The sequence below is a fragment of the Canis aureus genome, chromosome 35 (genome assembly GCF_053574225.1).
Source record: "Canis aureus isolate CA01 chromosome 35, VMU_Caureus_v.1.0, whole genome shotgun sequence".
Taxonomy (NCBI): Eukaryota; Metazoa; Chordata; class Mammalia; order Carnivora; family Canidae; genus Canis; species Canis aureus.
The window spans coordinates 6,620,951-6,646,091 of NC_135645.1; the positions used below are offsets into that span (position 1 = coordinate 6,620,951).

The following is a 25,141-nucleotide window of genomic DNA, read 5'->3' on the forward strand; positions in this document are numbered from 1 at the left end:
TTCATTGCTGGTAGGAATGTAAAATGGTACAGCAGCCGCTTTGTGTAAGTCCAACAGTTCCACAAAATAGCTGGGTCATGTGATAACCCATGTGATATCACATGACCCAGCTATTCCACTCCTAGAAATTTCCACAAAACAAACCAGAAAACGTATATCCACACAAAAACTTTTACACAAATGATTTTGGCAGGATTATTCATAATAGTAAAAAAAAAAATGACCTGTGTTCATCAGTTGAAGAAAGGATAAACAAAAAGTGGTACATCTTCACTACTGAATATTATTCAGCCATATAAAGGAATTGAAGTATTGATACATGCTACATGAACCTTGAAAACTTTATGCTAAGTGAAAAAAGCCAGACATAAAAGGCCACATATTGTATGATTATATGAAATGTTGAGAATAGGCAATTCCATAGACACAAGGTAGTTTCATAGTTTCCAGGGGTTAGGGGGAAGGAGTGGGGAGTGACTGCTCCCACATGCAGGGTCCCCGGAACTGACGGTCTCTTTACATTTTGTATTACTTTTCAGCCTCTCTTTCACATCCAGTGTTTCTATCAATAGATTTCTTTTATTTTTTTTTTTTATTTTTTTAAATTTTTTTTATTTATTTATGATAGTCACCCAGAGAGAGAGAGAGAGAGGCAGAGACACAGGCAGAGGGAGAAGCAGGCTCCATGCACCGGGAGCCCGACGTGGGATTCGATCCCGGGTCTCCAGGATCACGCCCTGGGCCAAAGGCAGGCGCCAAACTGCTGCGCCACCCAGGGATCCCAATAGATTTCTTTTAAAACTGTGTAGGTCCTCTGTGAATCTTCTTATGATTCTCTTTAATAGAGAAGTCTACACTCCTAAAGTTCTTTGAGATAAGCCCTTCTCTGCCCTGGGCTTCTGCTGAGGAGCAATACCCCTAAGCTCCTTAAAGCCTCACTGTTTGACTGAGGATTCAATTTTTCAGTCTTTTAAAGACCCAACTTTTGCCTTTAATCTTTCCTATTATTATTTTCTATTTTTTGAATTTTTGCCAACATTATTTTTCTTCTAGTTCTCCTGACTTTATTTTGCAGCCCTTTTTCTAAATTCATAAGTATGACACTAAACTCTTTGGTTTTCAAATCATTTTTTCCTTTTCTAATTTAGGTATTAAAAGCTATAAACTTCCCTCAAGACTCTACTTTCATTATATCTCACAAATTTGAAATGTAATGTTTTCATTTTATCTTAAATATTTATTAACATTTTCTGTTATGACACTTTGATTCATGTTACTTAGAAGGTTGGTTTTCAATTTCCAAATATTTGGAAATGTTTTAATTTGTATTTTTTAATATTCTAACTTAATTGTATTGTGGTTAAGTAACATAACTATGTAATACTCATTCTTTAAAATTTTTGGTGTTGCTTTGTGACCTAAATCCTGAACTATGTGTAAATGTCCTATGTGTACATAAGAGAATGTATATTCTAGTTCTAGATGCAGAATATTTTATTTTATTTTAAGATTTTATTCATTTAATTGACAGAGAGCAAGCACAAACGGGAAGTGGCAGACAGAGGGAGAAGCAGGCTCCCAGCTGAGCAAGGATTGTGATTGGGGACTCCATTCCAGGACCTGGGATCATGCCCTGAGCTGAAGGCAGATACTTAACTGACTGAGCCACCCAGGCGCCCTTATTTTATTATTATTTTAAAAATATTTATTGATTTATTTGAGAGAGAGACAGAGAATGCAAGGGGAGGGGCAGAGAGAGAGAGAGAGATAAGCTCTCCACTGAGCAGGGAGTCTGATGTGGGGCTTGGTCCCAGGACCCTGAAATCATGACCTGAGCTGAAATCAAGAGTCAAATCTTAGCCGACTGAGTCACCTGTTTGCTTCTGGATGTAGATTTTATAAAAATCTATTAAGTTGGGGATCCCTAAGTGGTTTAGCGCCTTCCTTTGGCCCAGGGTGCAATCCTGGAGTCCCGGGATTGAGTCCCACATCAGGCTCCTGGCATGGAGCCTGCTTCTCCCTCCTCCTGTGCTTCTGCCTCTCTCTCTCTCTCTCTCTCTCTCTCTCTCACTCTCATAAATAAATAAATAAATAAATAAATAAATAAATAAATAAATCTTTAAAAAAAATCTATTAAACAAGTTTTGTTTAATACTTGTATCTAAGGGAACCCTGGGTGGCGCAGTGGTTTGGTGCCTGCCTTTGGCCCAGGGCGCGATCCTGGAGACCCAGGATCGAATCCCATGTCGGGCTCCCGGGGAATGGAGCCTGCGTCTCCCTCTGCCTGTGTCTCTGCCTCTCTCACTCTCTCTGTGTGACTATCATAAATAAAAAAAAAAAATTAAAAAAAAAAATCCAACTTGTATCTAATTTTCACTGTAGTTCAGTTTTAACTATAGCTTAACTGTATATATTTTGAGACCATTTTATTAGATGCATACATGTTTTTTTTAATAAATTTATTTTTTATTTGTGTTCAATTTACCAACATACAGAATAACACCCAGTGCTCATCCCATCAAGTGCCCCCCTCAGTGCCCGTCACCCATTTACCCCCACCCCCCGCCCTCCTCCCCTTCCACCACCCCTAGTTCGTTTCCCAGAGTTACGAGTCTTTATGTTCTGTCTCCCTTTCTGATGTTTCCCACACATTTCTTCTCCCTTCCCTTATATTCCCTTTCACTACTATTTATATTCCCCAAATGAATGAGAACATATAATGTTTGTCCTTCTCCGATTGAGTTACTTCACTCAGCATCATACCCTCCAGTTCCATCCAAGTTGAAGTAAATGGTGGGTATTTGTCATTTCTAATAGCTGAGTAATATTCCATTGTATACATAGACCACATCTTCTTTATCCATTCATCTTTCGATGGACACCGAGGCTCCTTCCACAGTTTGGCTATTGTGGCCATTGCTGCTATAAATTTTCCCCATTCTCACTGGTGTGAGGTGGTATCTCATTGTGGTTTTGATTTGTATTTCCCTGATGACAGGTGATGCAGAGCATTTTTCTCATGTGCATGTTGGCCATGTCTATGTCTTCCTCTGTGAGATTTCTCTTCATGTCTTTTGCCCATTTCATGATTGGATTGTTTGTTTCTTTGGTGTTGAGTTTAATAAGTTCTTTATAGATCTTGGAAACTAGCCCTTTATCTGATACGTCATTTGCAAATATCTTCTCCCATTCTGTAGGTTGTCTTTTAGTTTTGTTGACTGTATCCTTTGCTGTGCAAAAGCTGCTTATCTTGATGAAGTCCCAATAGTTCATTTTTGCTTTTGTTTCTTTTGCCTTCGTGGATGTATCTTGCAAGAAGTTACTGTGGCCGAGTTCAAAAAGGGTGTTGCCTGTGTTCTCCTCTAGGATTTTGATGGAATCTTGTCTCACATTTAGATCTTTCATCCATTTTGAGTTTATCTTTGTGTATGGTGAAAGAAAGTGGTCTAGTTTCATTCTTCTGCATGTGGATGTCCAATTTTCCCAGCACCATTTATTGAAGAGACTGTCTTTCTTCCAGTGGATAGTCTTTCCTCCTTTGTTGAATATTAGTTGGCCATAAAGTTGAGGGTCCCCTTCTGGGTTCTCTATTCTGTTCCATTGATCTATGTGTCTGTTTTTGTGCCAGTACCACACTGTCTTGACGACCACAGCTTTGTAGTACAACCTGAAATCTGGTATTGTGATGCCCCCAGCTATGGTTTTCTTTTTTAAAATTCCCCTGGGTGGCGCAGCAGTTTGGCACCTGCCTTTGGCCCAGGGCGTGGTCCTGGATATCCGGGATCGAATCCCACGTCAGGCTCCAGGTGCATGGAGCCTGCTTCTCCCTCTCCCTGTGTCTCTGCCTCTCTCTCTCTCTCTCACTGTGTGCCTATCATAAATAAATAAAAGTTTAAAAAAAATAAAATAAAATTCCCCTGGCTATTCGGGGTCTTTTCTGATTCCACACAAATCTTAAAATAATTTGTTCTAACTCTCTGAAGAAAGTCCATGGTATTTTGATAGGGATTGCATTAAACGTGTAAATTGCCATGGGTAACATTGACATTTTCACAATATTAATTCTGCCAATCCATGAGCATGGAATATTTTTCCATCTCTTTGTGTCTTCCTCAATTTCTTTCAGAAGTGTTCTATAGTTTTTAGGGTATAGATCCTTTACATCTTTGGTTAGGTTTATTCCTAGGTATCTTATGCTTTTGGGTGTAATTGTAAATGGGATTGACTCCTTAATTTCTCTTTTTTCAGTCTCATTGTTGGTGTATAGAAATGCCACTGATTTCTGGGCATTGATTTTGTATCCTGCCACGCTACCAAATTGCTGTATGAGTTCTAGCAATCTTGGGGTGGAGGCTTTTGGGTTTTCTATGTAGAGTATCATGTCATCGGCGAAGAGGGAGAGTTTGACTTCTTCTTTGCCAATTTGAATGCCTTTAATGTCTTTTTGTTGTCTGATTGCTGAGGCTAGGACTTCCAGTACTATGTTGAATAGCAGTGGTGAGAGTGGACATCCCTGTCTTGTTCCTGATCTTAGGGGAAAGGCTCCCAGTGCTTCCCCATTGAGAATGATATTTGCTGTGGGCTTTTCGTAGATGGCTTTTAAGATGTTGAGGAATGTTCCCTCTATCCCTACACTCTGAAGAGTTTTGATCAGGAATGGATGCTGTATTTTGTCAAATGCTTTCTCTGCATCTAATGAGAGGATCATACGGTTCTTGGTTTTTCTCTTGCTGATATGATGAATCACACTGATTGTTTTACGGGTGTTGAACCAGCCTTGTGTTCCGGGGATAAATCCTACTTGGTCATGGTGAATAATTTTCTTAATGTATTGTTGGATCCTATTGGCTAGTATCTTGTTGAGAATTTTTGCATCCATGTTCATCAGGGATATTGGTCTGTAATTCTCCTTTTCGGTGGAGTCTTTGTCTGGTTTTAGAATTAAGGTGATGCTGGCCTCATAGAATGAATTTGGGAGTACTCCATCTCTTTCTATCTTTCCAAACAGCTTTAGGAGAATAGGTATGGTTTCTTCTTTAAACGTTTGATAGAATTCCCCTGGGAAGCCATCTGGCCCTGGACTTTTGTGTCTTGGGAGGTTTTTGATGACTGCTTCAATTTCCTCCCTGGTTATTGGCCTGTTCAGGTTTTCTATTTCTTCCTGTTCCAGTTTTGGTAGTTTGTGGCTTTCCAGGAATGCGTCTATTTCTTCTAGATTGCCTAATTTATTGGCGTATAGCTGTTCATAATATGTTTTTAAAATCGTTTGTATTTCCTTGGTGTTGGTAGTGATCTCTCCTTTCTCATTCATGATTTTATTAATATGAGTCTTCTCTCTCTTCTTTTTAATAAGGCTGGGTAATGGTTTATCTATCTTATTAATTCTTTCAAAGAACCAACTCCTGGTTCTGTTGATCTGTTCCACAGTTCTTCTGGTCTCGATTTCGTTGAGTTCTGCTCGAATCTTTATTAACTCTCTTCTTCTGCTGGGTGTAGGATCTATTTGCTGTTTTTTCTCTAGCTCCTTTATGTGTAAGGTTAGCTTTTGTATTTGAGTTTTTTCCAGTTTTTGAATGTATGCTTGTATTGCGATGTATTTCCCCCTTAGGACTGCTTTGCTGCATCCCAAAGATTTTGAAGGGTTGTATCTTCATTCTCATTAGTTTCCATGAATCTTTTTAATTCTTCCTTAATTTCCTGGTTGACCCTTTCATCTTTTAGCAGGATGGTCCTTAACCTCCACGTGTTTGAGGTCCTTCCAAACTTCTTGTGATTTAGTTCTAATTTCAAGGCATTATGGTCTGAGAATATGCAGGGGACGATCCCAATCTTTTGGTATCGGTTCAGACCCGATTTGTGATCCAGTATGTGGTCTATTCTGGAGAAAGTTCCATGTGCACTTGAGAAGAATGTGTATTCAGTTGAGTTTGGATATAAAGTTCTGTAGATATCTGTAAAATCCATCTGGTCCAGTGTATCATTTAAAGCTCTCATTTCTTAGGAGATGTTGTGCTTAGAAGACCTATCGAGTATAGAAAGAGCTAGATTGAAGTCACCAAGTAGAAGTGTATTATTATCTAAGTATTTCTTCACTTTGGTTATTAATTGATTTATATATTTGGCAGCTCCCACATTCGGGGCATATATATTGAGGATTGTTAAGTCCTCTTGTTGGATAGATCCTTTAAGTATGATATAGTGTCCCTCTTTATCTCTCACTACAGTCTTCGGGGTAAATTTTAGTTTATCTGATATAAGGATGGCTACCCCTGCTTTCTTTTGAGGACCATTCGAATGGTAAATGGTTCTCCAACCTTTTATTTTCAGGCTGTAGGTGTCCTTCTGTCTAAAATGAGTCTCTTGTGGACAGCAAATAGATGGGTCCTGCTTTTTTATCCAATCTGAAACCCTGTGCCTTTTGATGGGGTCATTAAGCCCGTTCACGTTCAGAGTTACTATTGAGAGATATGAGTTTAGTGTCACCATGATATCTATTCAGTCCTTGTTTTTGTGGATTGTTCCACTGAACTTCTTCTTAAAGGAGAATTTTAAGAGTCCCCCTTAAAATTTTTTGCACAACTGGTTTGGAGGTCACATATTCTTCAGTTCCTGCCTGTCTTGGAAGCTCTTTATCTCTCCTTCCATTCTGAATGAGAGCCTTGCTGGATAAAGTATTCTTGGTTGCATGTTCTTCTCATTTAGGACCCTGAATATATCCTGCCAGCCCTTTCTGGCCTGCCAGGTCTCTGTGGAGAGGTCTGCTGTTACCCTAATACTCCTCCCCATAAAAGTCAGGGACTTCTTGTCTCTTGCTGCTTTAAGGATCTTCTCTTTGTCTTTGGAATTTGCTAGCTTAACTATTAAATGTCGAGGTGTTGAACGGTTTTTATTGATTTTTGGGGGGGATCTCTCTATTTCCTGGATCTGAATGCCTGTTTCCCTTCCCAGATTAGGAAAGTTTTCAGCTATGATTTGTTCATATACATATTCTGGACCTCTGTCCCTTTTGGCGCCCTTGGGAACCCCAATTAAACGTAGGTTTTTCTTCCTCAGGCTGTCGTTTATTTCCCTTAATCTATCTTCATGGTATTTTCATTGTTTGTCTCTTTTTTCCTCAGTTTCCCTCCTTGCCATCAACTTGTCTTCTATGTCACTCACTCGTTCTTCCACCTCGTTAACCCTTGTCGTTAGTACTTGTAGTTTGGATTGCATCTCATTCAATTGATTTTTAATTTCTGCCTGATTAGCTCTAAATTCTGCAGTCATGAAGTCTCTTGAGTCCTTTATGCTTTTTTCTAGAGCCACCAGTAGCTGTATAATAGTGCTTCTGAATTGCCTTTCTGACATTGAATTTTAATCCAGATTTTGTAACTCTGTGGGAGAGAGGGCTGTTTCTGATTCTTTCTTTTGAGGTGAGGTTTTCCTTCTAGTCATTTTACTCAGTGCACAGTGGCCAAAAACAAGTTGTATTGGGAAAAGGAGAGGAGAGAAAGAAGGAAAGAAAAGAGAAAAAGAAAAAAGAAAAAGAGAAAGAAAAAGAAAGAAAGGAAAAAGGGGTGGGGGAAGTGAACAAATCAAAAAGCAAAAAAAAAAAAAAAGAATCCACAGGGGAGTATCTTCTGATTGTGTATACTTTATGTCCCTTGACTTCCCCTGGAACTTGTCCGTCTAGTTGGTCTTCTGGGTGAGGGGCCTGTTGTGCTGATTTTCAGGTGTTAGCACTTGGGGGAGCTGCTCTGCCCCCTGCCTGGTGCAGGGCTCAGTGGGGGTTGTTTACCCCGTGAGGCCCCAGGAGGAACAACTGCAGTGGTGAGGCCAGCTCTGGAGCCCTGGAGTCAGCTCCGCGGTAACTCCCCGCATAACTCCGTATGCAGGGCCTGGAGGCTCCAGGGCGGAGCTGGAGTGTCCTTGCTGTCCTGGGCCCTCCCGACCTCTGCCTGTCCCGGGGGGAGGCCGGATCCGGGCTGTGTCCCGGCGCCCTGTGCTCCGGGGCCTGCGCTGTTGGATTCGCGCTCCCGCCGCGCAGCCCCCTCCGCGGAGCCGCCGCCCGACCCCTCCGAGCTGCTCCGGGTCCCGCAGTGCGCGCTGCAGCCCTTAGGGAGCTCGGCGCACTCTCCCGGGGCGCAGGTGTCTATTAGTGTCCCAGGGAGCCCGAGGGCTCCCCCGCCCTCCTGGGGTCCTGCTCCACCTCCCTGGAGCCCCTTTCCGCCCGGGGAAGGTTGGTGCAGCTCCTGCTCCTCCGGGACGGAGCTCTCCTGTCCTGGGGACACTCGCCCCGGCCTCAGCCCGGCTCCTCGCGGGGCCCCTCCCCCTTGGAGGCCTTTTGTTTCTTTATTTCTTTTTCCCCATCTTCCTACCTTGATAGAAGCGCCAACTCTTCTCACTGTAGCATTCCAGCTGTTCTCTCTTTAAATCTCAGGCCGAATTCATAGATTTTCAGGATGATTTGAAGGTTATCTAGGTAATTTGGTGGGGACAGGTGATTTGGGGACCCTACTCTTCTGCCATCTTGCCCCTCCTCCTGCATACATGTTTTAAATTGATTTATTTTCCTGATGAATTAAACCTATCAGTATGAGCAGCTCTACCACTAATATGATTTTTAATCTTAGTTTATTCTCTGGAATGGATATAGCAACATCAACTTTCTCTTAATATTTGCTTCATATTTTTTTCTATCCCTTTTAACCTTTCTAGGTCCTTATGCTTTAGGTGTATGTTATAAACAAAGCATAGCTTATTAATTTATTTTTGAAACTTAACCATTTTTTTTGCAATTTTGCCAATTTATTGTGATTATTGGTATATTTATACTATACTTTCCTACTGTTTTACTTTGTTTCTATTCATCTCTTTTTTATTTTATAAATAATTCACTCATAACTGTCTTCTGTATTCTGTTCTAAGATCCTATATCTGTGATTCATACAGGTCTAAATCTGCCTTTTGTTGTTTCTGCTGAATATTATTTGTATTTCTTTGCTATCTTGTATTTTTCATATCCTTTGTGAGTTCATACAAGGTTTGATCAATGGAGCCCTGTAGGCCTAGCTTGGGGAATTCTTTCCTTAAAAAAGGTTTTGCTCTTGCCTCTGCCACATACCACATACACCTCATCCAAGGACCACACCAGCCTCCCTTGAGAGTTTTGGTTTAGAACAGAAGTCTGAGAATTAGCTTCTCCGAAGGTATATATCCCCTAAATCTTTTGGCTATAGAATTTCCTATGACAGTACTGCTCCTTCCTACTGCCCAAGAATCTAGGCTGTCCCTCTGACTTTGCCTGTCACTCTGATTTTGTGGTGCTTTTACTATTCTTGTTCTGACCCTAGTTTCTGATTTCTCTGGTCCCATATCCTAGAATTTCTGCTCTAGGTCCAGGTCCTTAAAAACAGATTCTGACTGCCTGTAAACTCCTCCTAACAATTAGAGGCCATCACTTGTTTGTTTGCTTTTGGTAGGGGTTATGGGTGTCCCTGGACATTTCTCCTGCTGATTGAGACCAGCAGTGCCTCAAAAAATGTGTGTGTGTGGAGCTAGGAAGGACAGGCCAGGATTGTTCAGAGTCCTAGTGATCCATAGTACTGGAAGCCGAGGTCTTTGGTATGGATTTTTTCTTAATGATTTAGTACAGTATTTCCTATAGTGCATTCTATGGACATATACTATTCAGGATGTTAATAAGTGTTTATATAAAACAGAGGGTTTGTGGTCAAATAATTCAGACTTCCAGTTAATACAAAATTAAATAGTCCTCTTTGCTTTTGGTCTTCTCAGAGCATTTACTAAATTAACAGGCATCATGACTATCCAAAAGCAGTATAAAGTGCTAGAAATCGCAGTACACAGTGTCTCTCAACCCTACCCTTTCCATAGAGTATCTTTGAGACTAATATTCCAATGAACATCCTGGATAAACTGATATAACATGACTACTCTATTGAGAAGTGTCAGCAGGGATCCCTGGGTGGCGCAGCAGTTTGGCGCCTGCCTTTGGCCCAGGGCGCGATCCTGGAGACCCGGGATCGAATCCCACGTTGGGCTCCCGGTGCATGGAGCCTGCTTCTCCCTCTGCCTGTCTCTCTTTCTCTCCCTCTCTCTGTGACTATCATAAATAAATAAAAAATTAAAAAAAAAAAAAAAAAGAAGTGTCAGCAGATAGAAAAATACTCTGAGGGGCACCTGGGTGGTTAAGTGTCTACCTTTGGCTCAGGTCATGATCTCAGGGTCCTCAGATTGAGCCCTGCTCAGCTGGGAACCTGTTTCTCCCTCTGCCTTTGCCCCTTTCCCCTTCTTGTGCTTGCTCTCTCGTGCTCTCTCGTTCTCTCTCTCTCTCTCAAATAAATAAATCTTTAAGAAAAGAAAAGAAGGGGATCCCTGGGTGGCTTAGCGGTTTAGCGCCGCCTGCAGCCCAGGGCATGATCCTGGAGATCCGGAATCGAGTCCCACGTTGGGCTCCCTGCATGGAGCCTGCTTCTCCCTCTGCCTGTGTCTCTGCCTCTCTGTCTCTCCTAAATAAATAAAAAATCTTTAAAAAAAAAAAAAGAAAGAAAAGAAAAATACTCTAATTTTTACTTCAGGAGTCTTTACTCTCTGGTTGGAAAATAAGAAACCTCCATTTTGAGTTCTTTGTGCAAGCATGCATATCATGGACCCCAGGAATATTGGAAATAATTTCAAGAGATTAACTCATTATAGTCAGTTTAGCAAATAAAATTGGCTCCCTGGCTCTTGCCAAGAGTAGAAGCAGAAACATTATCTTGGGAGAAATGCAGCCTCTTATAATCTAGACCATTCACCAGATTGCCAGTTTTTCTTCTCTCTGTGTAGACAAGGGTAGTAGTCCAGAAAGTGTTTAGGTGATGATGCTAATCTAGTCACTTGATTGATGGATTAATGTTTTAGTTTTCTTTTTTCTTCCAGATGTTTTCTGCAAAGTGGAAATGCCCTCTCAGTACTGCTTGGCCTTGCTAGAACTAAATGGGATTGGCTTTAGTACTACAGAATGTGAAAGTCAGAAACACATAATGCAAGCCAAGCTGGATGCAATTGAGATTCAGGCCTATCAACTAGCTGGACACAGTTTTTCCTTCACCAGTTCAGATGACATCGCTGAGGTTGTATCATGGGAATGGGGAATTTTAGAGTTAAAAATTATTTGTGTGTGTGTGTGTGTGTGTGTGTGTGTATTTCTTAAATGTGTTTGCCCAAACACCAAAGATCAGCTAAAAAAAAAATTTAGTTATCAGAGTACTTTGGAGATAGAGTATTCTAGCATCTAATTTATAAATTATATCTGTGTTTATGAAATAGGTAGTGAAGAAGCCTCCCAGAATGTATACTCCATGAGATTTGCCTAGAACAAAGGAGGTACTCAATCAAGTTAAATATTTGTTGAACAAAAGATCCACAGTGGTTGTTATATAACAGTGCAGTTGTTTCTCCATGAAGTTAGTAATTTCATGAACTTTCACTCCTTCCTTACCCAAAATCCTTCTTTGGAAAATAAAATTAGATATTTTTTCCTCAGTTGTTAATGAAAAAAGGAATTTTGGGGATTGTTTTTTTTAAACCTAAAAAGATTTTTATAAACTTAACATAAATTTGGACACACTCTTTACTCTTATTTTCAAAAGTTGACATTCTATTCTTTCCTCTCCCCACACTTCACAAAGGGTGGTTGGGTTGTTTTAGAAGGCTTACAAATACAGAGTGGATGTTTATACTTGAGAGCTTTGAAGTTCAGGTGTCTCATAGATGCAATTCAGTAATATAGTATGTTGTGAAGATCGTAGGCTTTCAAGTCAGACTTCCTGGGTTTAAACCGTATCTCCTCCACTTATTAACCCTGTAACCTTGAGCCAGTACATCAGGTCTTTGTATCTCAATTTCTACATCAGTAAAAAGGGTTATGATAGAAATACCTCATAGATTTGTTGTGAGTAATACATGTTGGATGTAAAACACTTGGAATAGGGCCCATCTCATAGTAAATGCTCAATACATTTTATATATACTCATAATAATGCCCGCCCCCCTTTTAAGCCACAGGGTTATATGTTTTTTAAAAATGAGTTTTGTTTCTCTTAATCAGAGGGTGCTGTTTGTTTAATATATTTCTTTTAGTTCTTTAGCTCAGAACTCCCCAACTAGTACCCAACTGACTGTACATAAAATTACTTAGGGACCTTATGAAAAACATAGGATCTCTGGATTTCAGTATAAGTAAGTGTGGGGGAAAGGCAGGAATCTGTGCCCTTGTTATTCAGATACTAAGCCCATAGGCCTAGACCAAACTCTAAGCCAGAATGAAAGGCATCACTTTGATTTTAACCGCTTGTTCTTAGGTCTTCATTTTAAGATGGGAATTTAAGGTAATCTAAGTTTCACACATTGACTATTTAAACCTTGGTGATTTTAAGTTGAATCTTTGAACTGGGCAGGATATTACTAATCATCTAGAGCTGTGTTGTCCAATCCAGGAGCTATTAGTCACTTGTGGCTATTGAAATTTAAATTAATTAAAATTAAATAAAATATTTCACTTCCTTAGTTATATTAGCCACATTTCAGATGTTCAATAGCCACCTATGCAAGTGGCTACCATAATGGGGTGGGGGGGTGTGCAAATATAGAATACTTTCATTAGGAGCACTGTGGTGGCTCAGTTGGTTGAGCCTTTGGCTCAATTCATGATCCCAGAATCCCAGAATTGAGCCCTACATAAGACTTCCTGCTTGGGAGGGAGTCTGCTCCTCTCTCCCCTTTACCCTTGTTCATGTGCTCTCTCACTCACTCTGTCTCTCAAATAAAAAAATAAAATCTTTAAAAAAAAAAAAAAAGAACACTTTCATTATTGCAGGAACTGCTTTTGGATGGCACTAGCCTAGAGTGTGGGGATCAGCAAACCACAGCTTGTGAGCCGGATCTGGCCTGCCACCTGTTTTTGTAAATAAAATTGTAGTGGAGAACAGCCATACCTATTCATTTAGTTATTGTCTATGGTTGCTTTTGGTCTATAATGGCACAGCTGAGAAGTGACAGTAAAACCTGCAAAGCTGAAAATAACTGTTACCTGGCACCTTTTGGGAAAAGTTTGCTGATCCCTGGTCTAGAGGGAAGCATGGGTTAGAGGAAAGAAAAAGGACTTTTGAGTTAGAGGACTATGAGTTATAATTCTTAATTTTTCTACTTTCTGGCCATGTAACTGTAACCAAGTTTCTCCAACTTATGTAACCTTTTCAGATGTGTCACAGAATTGTTATATGTATTACATGAGATGACACATCTTAAAGCATCTAGTATGATGGCTGACACAGTGGGTGCTCAATAAATATTAGTGCCTCTTCCCTTCATCCAGTTCAACCCCCTTATTTCACAGATGTATTAATTGAGAACTGGAGGAGTAATTGATATGAAGTTTTCACAATTAATTCTGAAGGTTTCATGAAAAACAGAAATTTAAGGTAAAGAGCTTTTAAGTACATAAATTGAGGTCTTTGAGATATCCTAATTATGGTAGGTGTCTCTGGGATTATTGACTTACTGTTATTTTAAAATAATATTTCATTTTCCTATTCAGTTATTTGATTCTCTTTCCTGCCATTCATATACTCTTTGATATCTGTGCTAGAGTTGCCTGATAAAATACAGGACATTTAGCTAAATTTGAATTTCAGATAAACAGTGGAGAATATTTTGATATACGTATACCCCATGCAATTCAAATTTAACTGGGCATTTTATAATTTTATTTGTTATGTATGACAACCCTGATCCCTATACATGCAAATCTATATAACTTAATTGCAACTGTTAGTTGCAGTTACTAACATCCATAGCAAGCCTCAGTATCTTTTATACCTATGGCTTCAATTATTCCCACTACTTAAAATTAGAACCAGGTCTGCTATTCTGCGGAAGCACAGGCTTATCTTTCCTTCTACCTCTTGCCCAACTTGGGGCCAATAAAGATTCTTAGATAATACAAATGATTTCAATTTTTAGGATTATTGTGGGAAAATAATCCAAGATTCACTAAAGCCCGCTCAAGGTACATGAATGAATGGAGATAGTAGATAGTATTCTGAATTGCCTGAATCTTAAACTTTGTAAATTGAGTTAGTGATTTTAGGTATACTTAGGATATTCCTTCTGCCCCAGAACCTGGATCCCTGGCCTGTGTAGGCTTAGTTTCTTCAGTAGGAACTTATTAGCCACTCTAGCTGTCACTATTGCTACATTGGGTTGGCCACTTTCTCCTGACTTTTTGTGTCCAGGGACTCTCAGGGTCTAGCCTTATGTTAGTGGAAGTAGATGGCTTTTTGGATCTCTTTCTGCCTCAGTGTTCTCCAATTTTTGTGATCATATAATAGCCATAAGGCTGCCATGTTGACCCTCTATGAGGCTTAAATGATTGAGCAGCCATGTTCGTTTAGGAGAGTTCACAGTTCTCAGAGCAACCTAGTCTTAATGTCAATAGCTTATTGTTCACTCTCATTCGGCACAGAGGATACATTCCTTTATTCTTGACTGTTTAAATGCCTGTTATTGGCATTAATCTAATAGTGCCTAGATTAGGGTATAGATAGCCTGCCTGACATACAAATTTTCATTGCCATTATTTATTAAATGTGATAATTTAATAATGTGCAATTAAAAAATTCTCCCAACCCATGTTGACTTAGATGGATTTTCTCAAATAACTTTTAAAAATGTTTTGTGAATGTCAATGCTTATGATTTGATTCTTGGCTAAAAAAGCATTAATTTTTTGCAGGTTTTATTTTTGGAATTGAAGTTGCCACCAAATGGAGAAATAAAAAACCAAGCCAGCAAGAAAACTTTGGGTTCTACCAGAAGAGGGAATGACAGTAGACGCAAGCTAAGGCTGGGAAAACAATTCAGCACTAGTAAGGTGCTCTTTGGGGACAGTCAGAGGGCAGAATTTGAATTACTTTATCAATTTGGTGTCTTGAAAGAATGCTGATGAAGTCAAGATCCAACATAGCTTGCCATTTGAAACGTATCCAGATAAAAACAAATTGGTTTGTGTTTTGGCTGCCAGCAAAAACTGCAGAGATACTCCATCATGGAATATCTGGACCATAATCTGATTTAGCAGTTGTGTCCTTCCTATCGTTAAAATAGTATAATGGTTTATAACCTCAGACTTATAAACATTATTTCATTATTGGCATCCTCTACTCTTGGACTTCCAAGATAATATAATTTGTATAGTATAGGAACGTGAATAAAGATTTGGAAGAATTAAAAAAGAAAAAATACCAGCCATTACAAATGAAACATTTTTTCTTTTTTCAATTCTAGGGCAAAATAGTAAGTTTTCCATGAGTTTGTTTTAAGAATCTAATCTACTAACTTCAAAGTAAAATCGCAAATCACAATCCATGGAAAATGTATGCTTAGGAGAGAAGAAAGTGCTCATTGTTGCATTTTTACTGAATGAATTTTCAATGGAATAATAAGGGTAGAAGGTACAACCATAACCACCGTAGAGACAGCAGTCCAAATTACTATTCTGTAGAATTTTGACCCTAATACTGTTAACTATGACTTGCCTACCCTAGGGAAGTTTCCACAGTTTCATTCTGACACAAAACTTTTTGTTTTATCTCACGGGCCTTCTAGTCTCACAAGTTCCTATTTCTTAGCAGTTCACCAAAACTCTGTAGCATGGAAAATTCAGTTTTGAAGATTGATGTCTTCTGACTTCCTTGATATGGAAATGTTGAAAGTATTAGGGCAAAAAGAAAAGACATGCAAAACTTCCAATCGTGAGAATCGAGGAAGAAAACCTAAACAAAGGAAAGACATGATATAGATTCTTGGGTGGCGTGAGCGAAGGCAGTTATAGTACCTTGCTAAGATGACAATTTTTTTTAAGGTAGATTTAAATTGATACTACTCAGCATTAACATGATTGCATTTTACCATCTATAGTTACTATAGTTTTATCATTATGGTGATTGCAAAAGAAATCCAAACAGTTATTTTGAGTTGAGATACAGGAGTTTACAAATTTAATTTTGAGATTATATTATTTACCTATTAGAGAGTCTAGTTAGCTATGGAATTTGTACAAGTATCTGATCTTACTTCATTATATTTCTTTGGCAGGATGTTTTAAATAAACTAAAGGCATTACATCCTTTACCAGGCTTGATATTAGAGTGGAGAAGAATCACTAATGCTATTACCAAAGTAGTCTTTCCTCTGCAGCGGGAAAAGCGTCTGAATCCTTTTCTTGGAATGGAAAGAATCTATCCTGTATCACAATCACACACTGCTACAGGTAATGAGAAATCTTAAATATGGATAATATCCAATTTTGAAAGAAAAACTTCTTATATATAATGTTTTCTAATGATGACCAAAGAATTCAAGTGTTGATCATTGGATTCTGTGAAGTTCCATAAACATTTAAGAAACACATACTACCTACATCCAAAGCATAGATGGATAGACAGATGAGACTTGGTATTGTTCCGACTTTCAAGTGCTATATAGAGTAACGGGAATGTCTGTGCTTTGGATTAGTATTTATGAGTCAGTGATCTTATCTAGTTTCAGTTCTAGCCCTCTCCTGAACCTCTTAAGATTCTCTCCAAGTTGAATCTAAGTAGTGCTGGGGGGCATCTATATAATAGATGAGTGTCGTATTATACTTAATCAGAAAAGAGCTGTAGAGTCTTTTGGGTGTCTCATAGCACTCTCATGATAGGTATGAGTAATCTAGTAAGGAAAAAAGCATTCTTGCTTCAGGCAGCACAAAACTAAATATTTGCCAAATGCAATGTACATTGGAAGAAAGGGGAGCATTAACTCTCATTGGGGAGACAGATTAGATTGGTGATATAGAATGTGGGCTTTGATATCTGACTTTTATAAGGTTTGAATCTTTATTCAAGGTTGCTTCATGCCTCAGTGTCCTTATTTGTAAAACAGGGGTATTATAGTCTTACTTCACCAGGTCATGCTGATAACTAAATAGACTGATACCTGTCAAGTGTTTAGAATAGTGCAGGACACTTCATGCATGGCTGCTCACCAGCTGCTGCTTTTATTACAGGTGGAGGTGCCAGAAGGAGCTGCTTTTTTCCGTGCTCCTTTACTCCCTGTTCTAAACAAATTCTTTTCTTTCTTTCCTATTTAGCTAACTTTAGTTCACCCTGGCCATTTTTTGGCTGTGTTGGTGTTTAAATTTCATTTTCAATAAGCCAATAATGTAAACTTGTAATGTAAAATAAATCCTTGGTGAAAAACGAAAATCAGCCCAGAGTTTCTAAAAGTGTTAACATTTAGAACTATAAATAGAACATACAGAACTTTCTGCTTATAAAGTAGAAAGAAAGTAATCAATTCCTTTTTTTTCCAATGGGTTTTCACCATACCATGCCTACATTTAAAGAGTATTTTAGGAGTACAAGCTTACCTGAGCATAGCAAAGCCATTTCATTATTAGAATTCATCTCCATAAAGATACATTTTTGCTTCATAATTTATTTTTGCCATCTTGTTTGTCTGTCAGTGTCAGCCTCATTAATTCAAACAATAGACCTGAATATTAAGTATTATTATGGAAAAGAAGATAGTGTGCTGAGGCAGCAAGAGACTTGGATTCCTTCTTCTGCTATTGACTAGTTTTGTAACATTGAGCAGGTTATTTCATGGTAATAAGTACATTAATATCTGCCATTTATTGAGCACTAATTTTTCTTAAAAGCTAAATAACAAGGACATATCAGAGATTTATTCAGAAAAAGAATATCTTACGTACTTAAAATGTCTGACTTATCTAAAGAAGATGAAATCCTATATACTTAGCTGATGGAGAACCTGTAACAATAAAAACTATATTATAAAAGAGAAGGGTTTATGTCACTATATATGTGTTATAAAAGCTGCAATAACAAGATCAATTACGCAGTCTTTTTTTAGTAATGCTTCCGTATTTTGGAAAAACTCAATAAGTAAACAAATGTAAAATATTTGCAGGGAAACAAAGGCTATTAGCATTAAAACAAATAGCTATCTCTTTTCTAGAAAGTTCATTAACCACTTGATTCTAGTGTCCAGCTTTGTCAGTGCTACCAAAAGTTTTCTTGATGAGTGAGAATGGTGATGTTGAGAAATTGATGTTCCAGTAGCCACTTCTCACTGCTTCATCTCCTACATTAGCTAACACCTTGGGCCCAGGTTGTCTCTTTTCAGCAGTCAGCTGCTCTTCTGCTTCATATCTGCTGTCTGTGTCTTGTGCAGTCCTGGGTTTTGAAGGTTTTGATAGTCATTTTCTCCTAGGATCCATTTGATTCATCTTATTAATACCACTGCTAACGTTGTATAGTACTGATAGCTGGTATTCATTGTAGCATAGGACTCGTTCAACTTATCAGATTGCTTCTGATCATTGGATTGTTTTCTAGAGAAATGTTAATTTCTCTAATTAATTTCTCTAATTAATGTTAATTTTAATATTAATGTTAATTTTAATGTTAATGTTAATGTAAAATATTCTATTGTAGTTGACTCATATGTTCACTTACAGTGGGATTAGTCTTGTACTTATTTTATCATTGTTAAATGCATGAACATAATGAAAAATATTTAAATATAAATTCAGTTTAGCAATAAGGTAGAACATGCATAATTCAGAAATGCAGATCCCCCAACCCCCACAATTTTATGTCTTCATTCTGTTTGATTTTAGGACGAATAACCTTTATGGAACCAAATATTCAGAATGTGCCAAGAGATTTTGAGATCAAAATGCCAATACTAGTAGGAGAAAGCCCACCTTCCCAAGCCCTAGCCAAAGGCCTACTTCCCGTCTACGGCAGGTAGATGCTGTTTCTCTATATTTGCATTAATACAGTTTTGTGAGTATGAATGGCTCAAAAACAGCCTATTGGACAAAATAATGAAGTTAGTTTCATTTTCCGTTCTGGACATACACATTTCTATTCTAGGTACTATCCGTTTAAAATCCTGAGTCTGTCTATAAAGAAAGGTAGTTGATGGTCAAAGACTAAAAACCTAGGACACTAATTAAATCAATCAGCATGGGGATCCCTGGGTGGCTCAGCAGTTTAGTGTCTACTTTCGGCCCAGGGCATGATCCTGGAGTCCTTTGATCGAGTCCCACATCAGGCTCCCTGCATGGAGCCTGCTTCTCCCTCTGCCTGTGTCTCTGCCCCCCGCCCCCTCCATCTCTCTCTCTCTCTCTCTCTCTCTCTGTCTCTCATGAATAAATAAATAAAATATTTTTAAAAAATAAATCAATCAGCACAATAGGCTTTTCTAACTCAGATGCTAAAGGGAAGAGTTTATAACTATGTTAGGAGCATCTCCCCTCCCCACCCCATTCTGTCCTCCACAAACAGACATGATGGAAAGAAAAAGCATAGAGAATTTATATTCGATATGGTCAAAAGAATTTGTTGATTTGAGCTAGATGTCAATAATTATTTCAGAAGCAGTTTGTGGTCAGAGCTGTTAGAGGAATGCCTTACTTGTTTAATTGAATGCTTGCTAAAAAAGAAAATCTAGTGTCTTTGTTAAGCTTTAGAGTGAGTTTCAAATGATAAGGTTTTTAAGTTTCTTAGATGGAACTATTGACTTTACTGAAAAAATGAGATCTTTTTCATATATTTGAGACTGCTTCATGTCCAGCTGCTGATATTGTTTGCATGACAGAGGAAGAGGTAAGAGGAGTTGTGGCCCGAACTCTGGACACCAGGCACAGGTGGAGGAGAGAGCCTCAGACCAAGGAATGCCATTTTCAGTCAGTATGCGACATGCCTTTGTGCCTTTCTCAGGTAAGGTGGCTGGTGGTTTTTTGAACTTTTCCTTGACGTGGGAGTGGTTTTCAAAGCAATGAAAAAGCCTGCATTATGAGTAAGACTCAGAAGTATGCATTGGTCCCTCCATCTTTGCGCTCTACAGCATAGCCTGTTTTTTCCTTTTGTGTTACCAGGTTGTCTGTCATCATTGTCTTCATGATTTGCACTGTGGGCAGCAGCAGTCTGCTGAAACCATATTTTCCATGGTGATTGTAAACCTTTTTGCAGAGTCCAGTGGACTTCCTTGTCCTCTGACTTCTGTGTAGCATGTGTACTGTTAATTAACCCTCACTTTCCTCGGTTTCTGTTCTCCCTTGATCTCTAAGGGCACAGTTTTTTTGTCTCTCTGACTTACTTTGCTCTTCTGCTTCTTCTCTTGTCTCTGCTCTGCTGTTTCCTATTGCAGGGAGAACCTCCCAAGGCTGCCGTCCTCCTGCCTGACCTCTCCTCAGTACTCTAGTCACACACCTTACATGAATGGTTGAACTCTATAAACTCTAATCATGAGACATTTGGAAATCAGGATCTTCTCCCAAATCATTCTTACTATTTGTATATGCATTTGTTCCTCTGCCAGCTGGCAGGTCTGTGTGAGAGTGCAGCTCATCATCTGATTTGATTTTTAATTGTCAGAAACTTAATATTCTCAGGGGGAATTTAGGTCTATGACAGTGTCACCAGGTTGGTAATTTTCAGTTTTGCTTTTTAAGTGTGAACTGTCAGCACTTTATCATTGTAACCATTTTTAAGTATTCAGTTCTGTGGCATTAAGTACATTTGCATTGTTGTGCAGCCATCACCACCATCCAGCCCCAGAAGCTTTTCATCTTCCGTAACTGAAACTCTATAATATTAAACAGTAACTCTCCCGCCACCTCACTCCCCAGCCCCTGGCAGCCACCATTCTACTTCCTGTCTCTGTGACTTTGATACTCAAAGCATCTCATATAAGTGGAATTATACAGTATTTGTCTTTTTATGTCTGGCTTATTTTACTTAGTGTCCTGTCTTCAAGATTCATCCATGTTAGGCTGTGTCAGAATTTCCTTTCCTTTTAAGGCTAATATCGTCTGTATGTATATATTTTGTTTATCTGTTCATCCCTCGATTTATTCTTACCTAAACAATAAATTTGTGTTTAACACGGCAATATTTTATACTGCTTTTGTTTAAATTTTTTAACTTCATTGAAATTAAATGTAAAGGATTAAATCTGAAAATTTCTGTCACTTAAATGTAGTGTTTAGTACATTTACATCTAAAGTAATTATTGGCAGGCCGTTGGTTTAGGTCTACTATCTTGTGTTTTATTTATTCTATCTGTTCTTTATTCTTTTTTAAAGTCTTCTACTATTTTTTATTTTTATTTCTTCTATTGTTTTCTTAACTATTTTAGATATTTTAGAGTTTACAATATGTATCCTATCACAGAGTATCTTCATACAATCTTATACTACTTCATCTGGAATGTAAAAATTTTTTCCATTTACCCTCTTTTATAATAGATTTCATTTCTATGACTTATAAGTGCTACTGTATATTATTATTTTTGCTTTAAACAGTCTATTATCTTTCAAAGAAATCAAAAAATAAAAAAGTGTCTTTTCTATCTGTCTACCTTTTACCATTTCTGATACTTTGTTTCTTGGAGTAATTTAAGGAATCTTAAAGTACTTCCTCCAGAGTACTTCCTTTAAGGTTTCTTGTAATGCTGTTCTATTGACAGTGATTTATCCCATCATTCCCCTGTCTCTAGATTTCTTTATTTTATCCTCACAGTTGAAAGATAATTTTATTTATTTTTTATTTTTTTTTATTTTTATTTTTTATTTTTTGATAATTTTATTAGACATAGATTTTTTCTAGGTATACAGTCCTTCTCTTTCAGCACCTTAAATATATATTTCTATTAGCTTCTGGTTTGCTTTATTTCTGATGAGAAGTACAACACCATTTTTCTTGTTCCTTGTCTAAACATAATATAACTACATTTTCCCTGGGTGTTTTTTAAATTTTGTTACTCAGTTTTAGCAATTTGATTTGGGCAAGAGTCTTTGGGTAGTTTTTCATACTTTGCTTCTGAGACTTTTGAATTAGCTGAATATCCTGAGTTGGCTTAGTTGTTGTTTTTAATCTATGTGCTTATATTTTTCAGTAAATTTGGAACATTTCCAACCATTATTTCTTATAATTTTTTTAAGATTTATTTATTTGAGAGAGAGAGAAAGAGAGTGCAAGTGTTAGTTGGATGGAGGGGCTGAGGGAGCGAATCTTTAAGTAGACTCCCCTACTGAGACAGAGCCCCATGTGGGACTTGGTCTTATGACTGATGAGACCATGACCTGAGCCGAAACCAAGTGTCAGACATTTAACCCACTGAGCCACCCAGGCACCCCACCTGTAATATTTTTTGTTCATCTCGCTCTCCTTTCTTCCTATTATCCCAAATATACATATACAGTATTACATGGTATTGCCCCACAGGTCACTAAACTTTTTTTTCTTTTTTATTCTCTGCTCCCTGTTTTTTGTTTTATTCTTATTCTGTGCTACAATGTGTGCTTTCTATTGACTGTTTACTGTTCATGGATTTCTCTTCTACAGTGTCTAAATACTGTCACATTCTTCTAGTGAATTTTACATTTAGAATTTTCACTTGATTTGTCTAATTTTTATTACCTTATTGCAATTTGTTATTTATTACATCATTATACCCATGTGTCTTTAAATTCCTGAACATTATCTATGGTAGTATTTAAAATTCCATCATATCTGTAATTTTTGGGTCATTTTTCTATTGATTAAATATTCTCCTGGTCAGTTATATTTTCCTGATTCTTCATATGTCTAGTATTTTTTCTTTTGTGTGTTGGACATTATAGTTGCTACATTATTGACTCTTGGGACTTTGTAGTCTTCATTAATTAATAACATTCTCTTCTGGCAGACAGTTGATTTACTTTCACATTCAGCTCAATCATTTTATAATTTTAAAAGCTTTGTTAGCAAATGTTTAGAGTAGCCTTTACTCTAGGGCTAGATTAGCCCCAATTATAAGATGTGGCCTTGCTGGGGATCTGTACTAAGTGACCAGGATGTGATAAAAGGATCCAGACACCCAGTCCTGTCACAGCTTGAACATCTCTCACATTCAAGAGATTGTTTTTCAAGTAGTTGTTCAGCTGACAACTTGGCCATTTTGTCTGTTTCTTTGGTAACAGTTATTTCTTTAGTATTAGTTCTTTACCTGGTTCTCTGAATTTTCTTGCTCCTTTAGTATTTGGTCAAAAATCCAAAGGGATCACTGTGCATATTTGTGGTGCTCTTTTATGTGCAGCTCCTTTCTCTAAATTTCCATAAATTCTAGCCTGCCTTAGTAGGCACAGACTCTAGTCTCTGCTTCCTTTGTTCAGATCCTAGTACTTTGTTTCCTCTCTCCTTCCCTGCAATGCATTCTGGTCAGTTCCTCCTTTCAGAAACAGTTACATGGCTCACCTCATCTCCTCTCTCCTCATCAATTCTTAAAGATTGTAGTCCTGCATTATCTGTTCCAACATATGAAAACTTAATATTTTGTCAGTTTTTTCTTACTTATGGCAGGAAGGCCATAAAAATTGTGGTCATTTGTTTAAAACTATTACTTATATATTTTTGAAATGTTTATTCATTCACATAGTTCAGAAATCAAAATATATAAAAGGTATGTATTGAGAAGTTTTGCTTCCTTCCCTATCATAGCTATCCTATTTTATACAGCTCTTCTAGATGACTCATGTATGAGTTTCTTATAGATTCTTGTAGCATTTTTATGCAAATATAAGCAAATATGAATATCTGATATTTTCTTCCCTTATTCTTACACAAAAATAAAGATTCCATATATACTGTTGTGTGCCATTTTTCATTTAATGTTTTCATGCTGGAGAATTGTGATTATCATTAAATAAATTTGAACATAAACCAGTTTAATCTCTGTGCAGGTAATCTTTGTAGCAAACTGTGGGTTTGCTGAGTCACAGTAAACAGTAAACCTGTTCAATTTTGATAGATGTTGTTAAATTACAGTGTAATGGGGGGCAGTAACCATTTAGTTCCCAATAACAGTATGTTTCTTTCTCAGCCTTGCCACAGAATGTGCTGCCCAACTTCTGAATTTTTGCAGTTTAAGTAGAGAAAAATTGTTTCTTGCTGTAGTTTTAATTTGTATTTCTTTATTGTGAATGAAGTTGAGCATTCTTTAGTATGTTTAAGGTTCTTTTGATTATTTCTGTGAACCGCTTGTTTATATTTTGTCTTATTCTTGATTTGTAGCATGTCTTTTTTATAATATGGGAATGAATCCTTGGTGATATCAGTTGCAAATATTTTTCCTTCTTTTTTCTAGCCAGGATCATTTAAATTTTGTTTTTGCCATGTATATTGAATCTAGTCATTTTTATTACATAGGTAAATTATCCAAATCCTCTAAGTAACTCTTCACATATCAATCCCTTGATTGTTTCCATTGAATGTTTCTGTTGTTAGAGCAGAGCACGTTTCTCTCCAGCGCACTTAAAATATGCACACATTGCAAACCAGTTTCTTGACTCATTCATTCATTCATTCATCAACAATTTAAGGGGCTATGAAGTGCCAGAATTATGCAAGCTTTTCACAGAATGCAAAGGAAAATTAAGTACCCATCCCTAATGGCTCTGTGCTATGTAGGAGAGGCATGAAAAAACCATTTTAGATTATATGTCAGGTGCTATAGAAACACTAAGGAAAGCACTCCCACAGTGGTTTAAGGAGTGGACGTTAGGGGTGGCTTTACACGTATTACATATACTTGAAATATAAACAGACAAAAAATGATCTAAGTTACAGAACTGAATTGCATCACGTTAAGAGCAAGATTTTAACTTTTGGACACATAGTCTTATGGTTCTACGTTAGAACTAAACTTCTATCATCCTGCTCAATTATATAAAACCTAGACTGGTCTTTGTACTGGCTTTTCTAAAATCATTCCTATTTCAGGTGGTTTAATATTAGCTGCTGATTACTCTCAACTTGAACTGAGGATCTTGGCTCATTTATCTCACGATCGTCGTCTCATTCAAGTATTAAACACTGGAGCTGATGTTTTCAGGAGTATTGCAGCTGAGTGGAAGATGATTGAACCAGAGTCTGTTGGGGATGATCTGAGGCAACAAGCAAAGCAGGTGATCTTAGTGAACATGCTTAGCATAAAAAGAGAATTTTCATGATTAAAAAATTTTAAAAATAGCCTTGATCATT

The 25,141-nt window shown here is 37.8% G+C and overlaps 1 protein-coding gene across 6 annotated transcripts in view; it reads left to right on the top strand.

Moving 5' to 3' along the window:
• Positions 1-25,141, top strand: part of POLQ (DNA polymerase theta) — a 124,041-nt gene that overhangs the window by 77,401 nt on the left and 21,499 nt on the right. For 4 of the 6 annotated variants that reach the window (XR_013372535.1, XM_077884440.1, XM_077884439.1 and 1 more), the window contains exons 20-25: positions 10,924-11,117; positions 14,779-14,916; positions 16,140-16,314; positions 18,730-18,859; positions 19,716-19,837; positions 24,881-25,065. Coding sequence is in view for 5 of the 6 variants with exons in the window: in XM_077884440.1 (XP_077740566.1) it covers positions 10,924-11,117; positions 14,779-14,916; positions 16,140-16,314; positions 18,730-18,859; positions 19,716-19,837; positions 24,881-25,065 (944 nt within the window). In the remaining variant the exon portion in view is untranslated. Of the gene's footprint in view, positions 1-10,923; positions 11,118-11,313; positions 11,371-14,778; positions 14,917-16,139; positions 16,315-18,729; positions 18,860-19,675; positions 19,838-24,880; positions 25,066-25,141 lie in introns of those variants that run through there. The other 2 variants (XM_077884442.1, XM_077884443.1) reach the window with 2 other exon arrangements.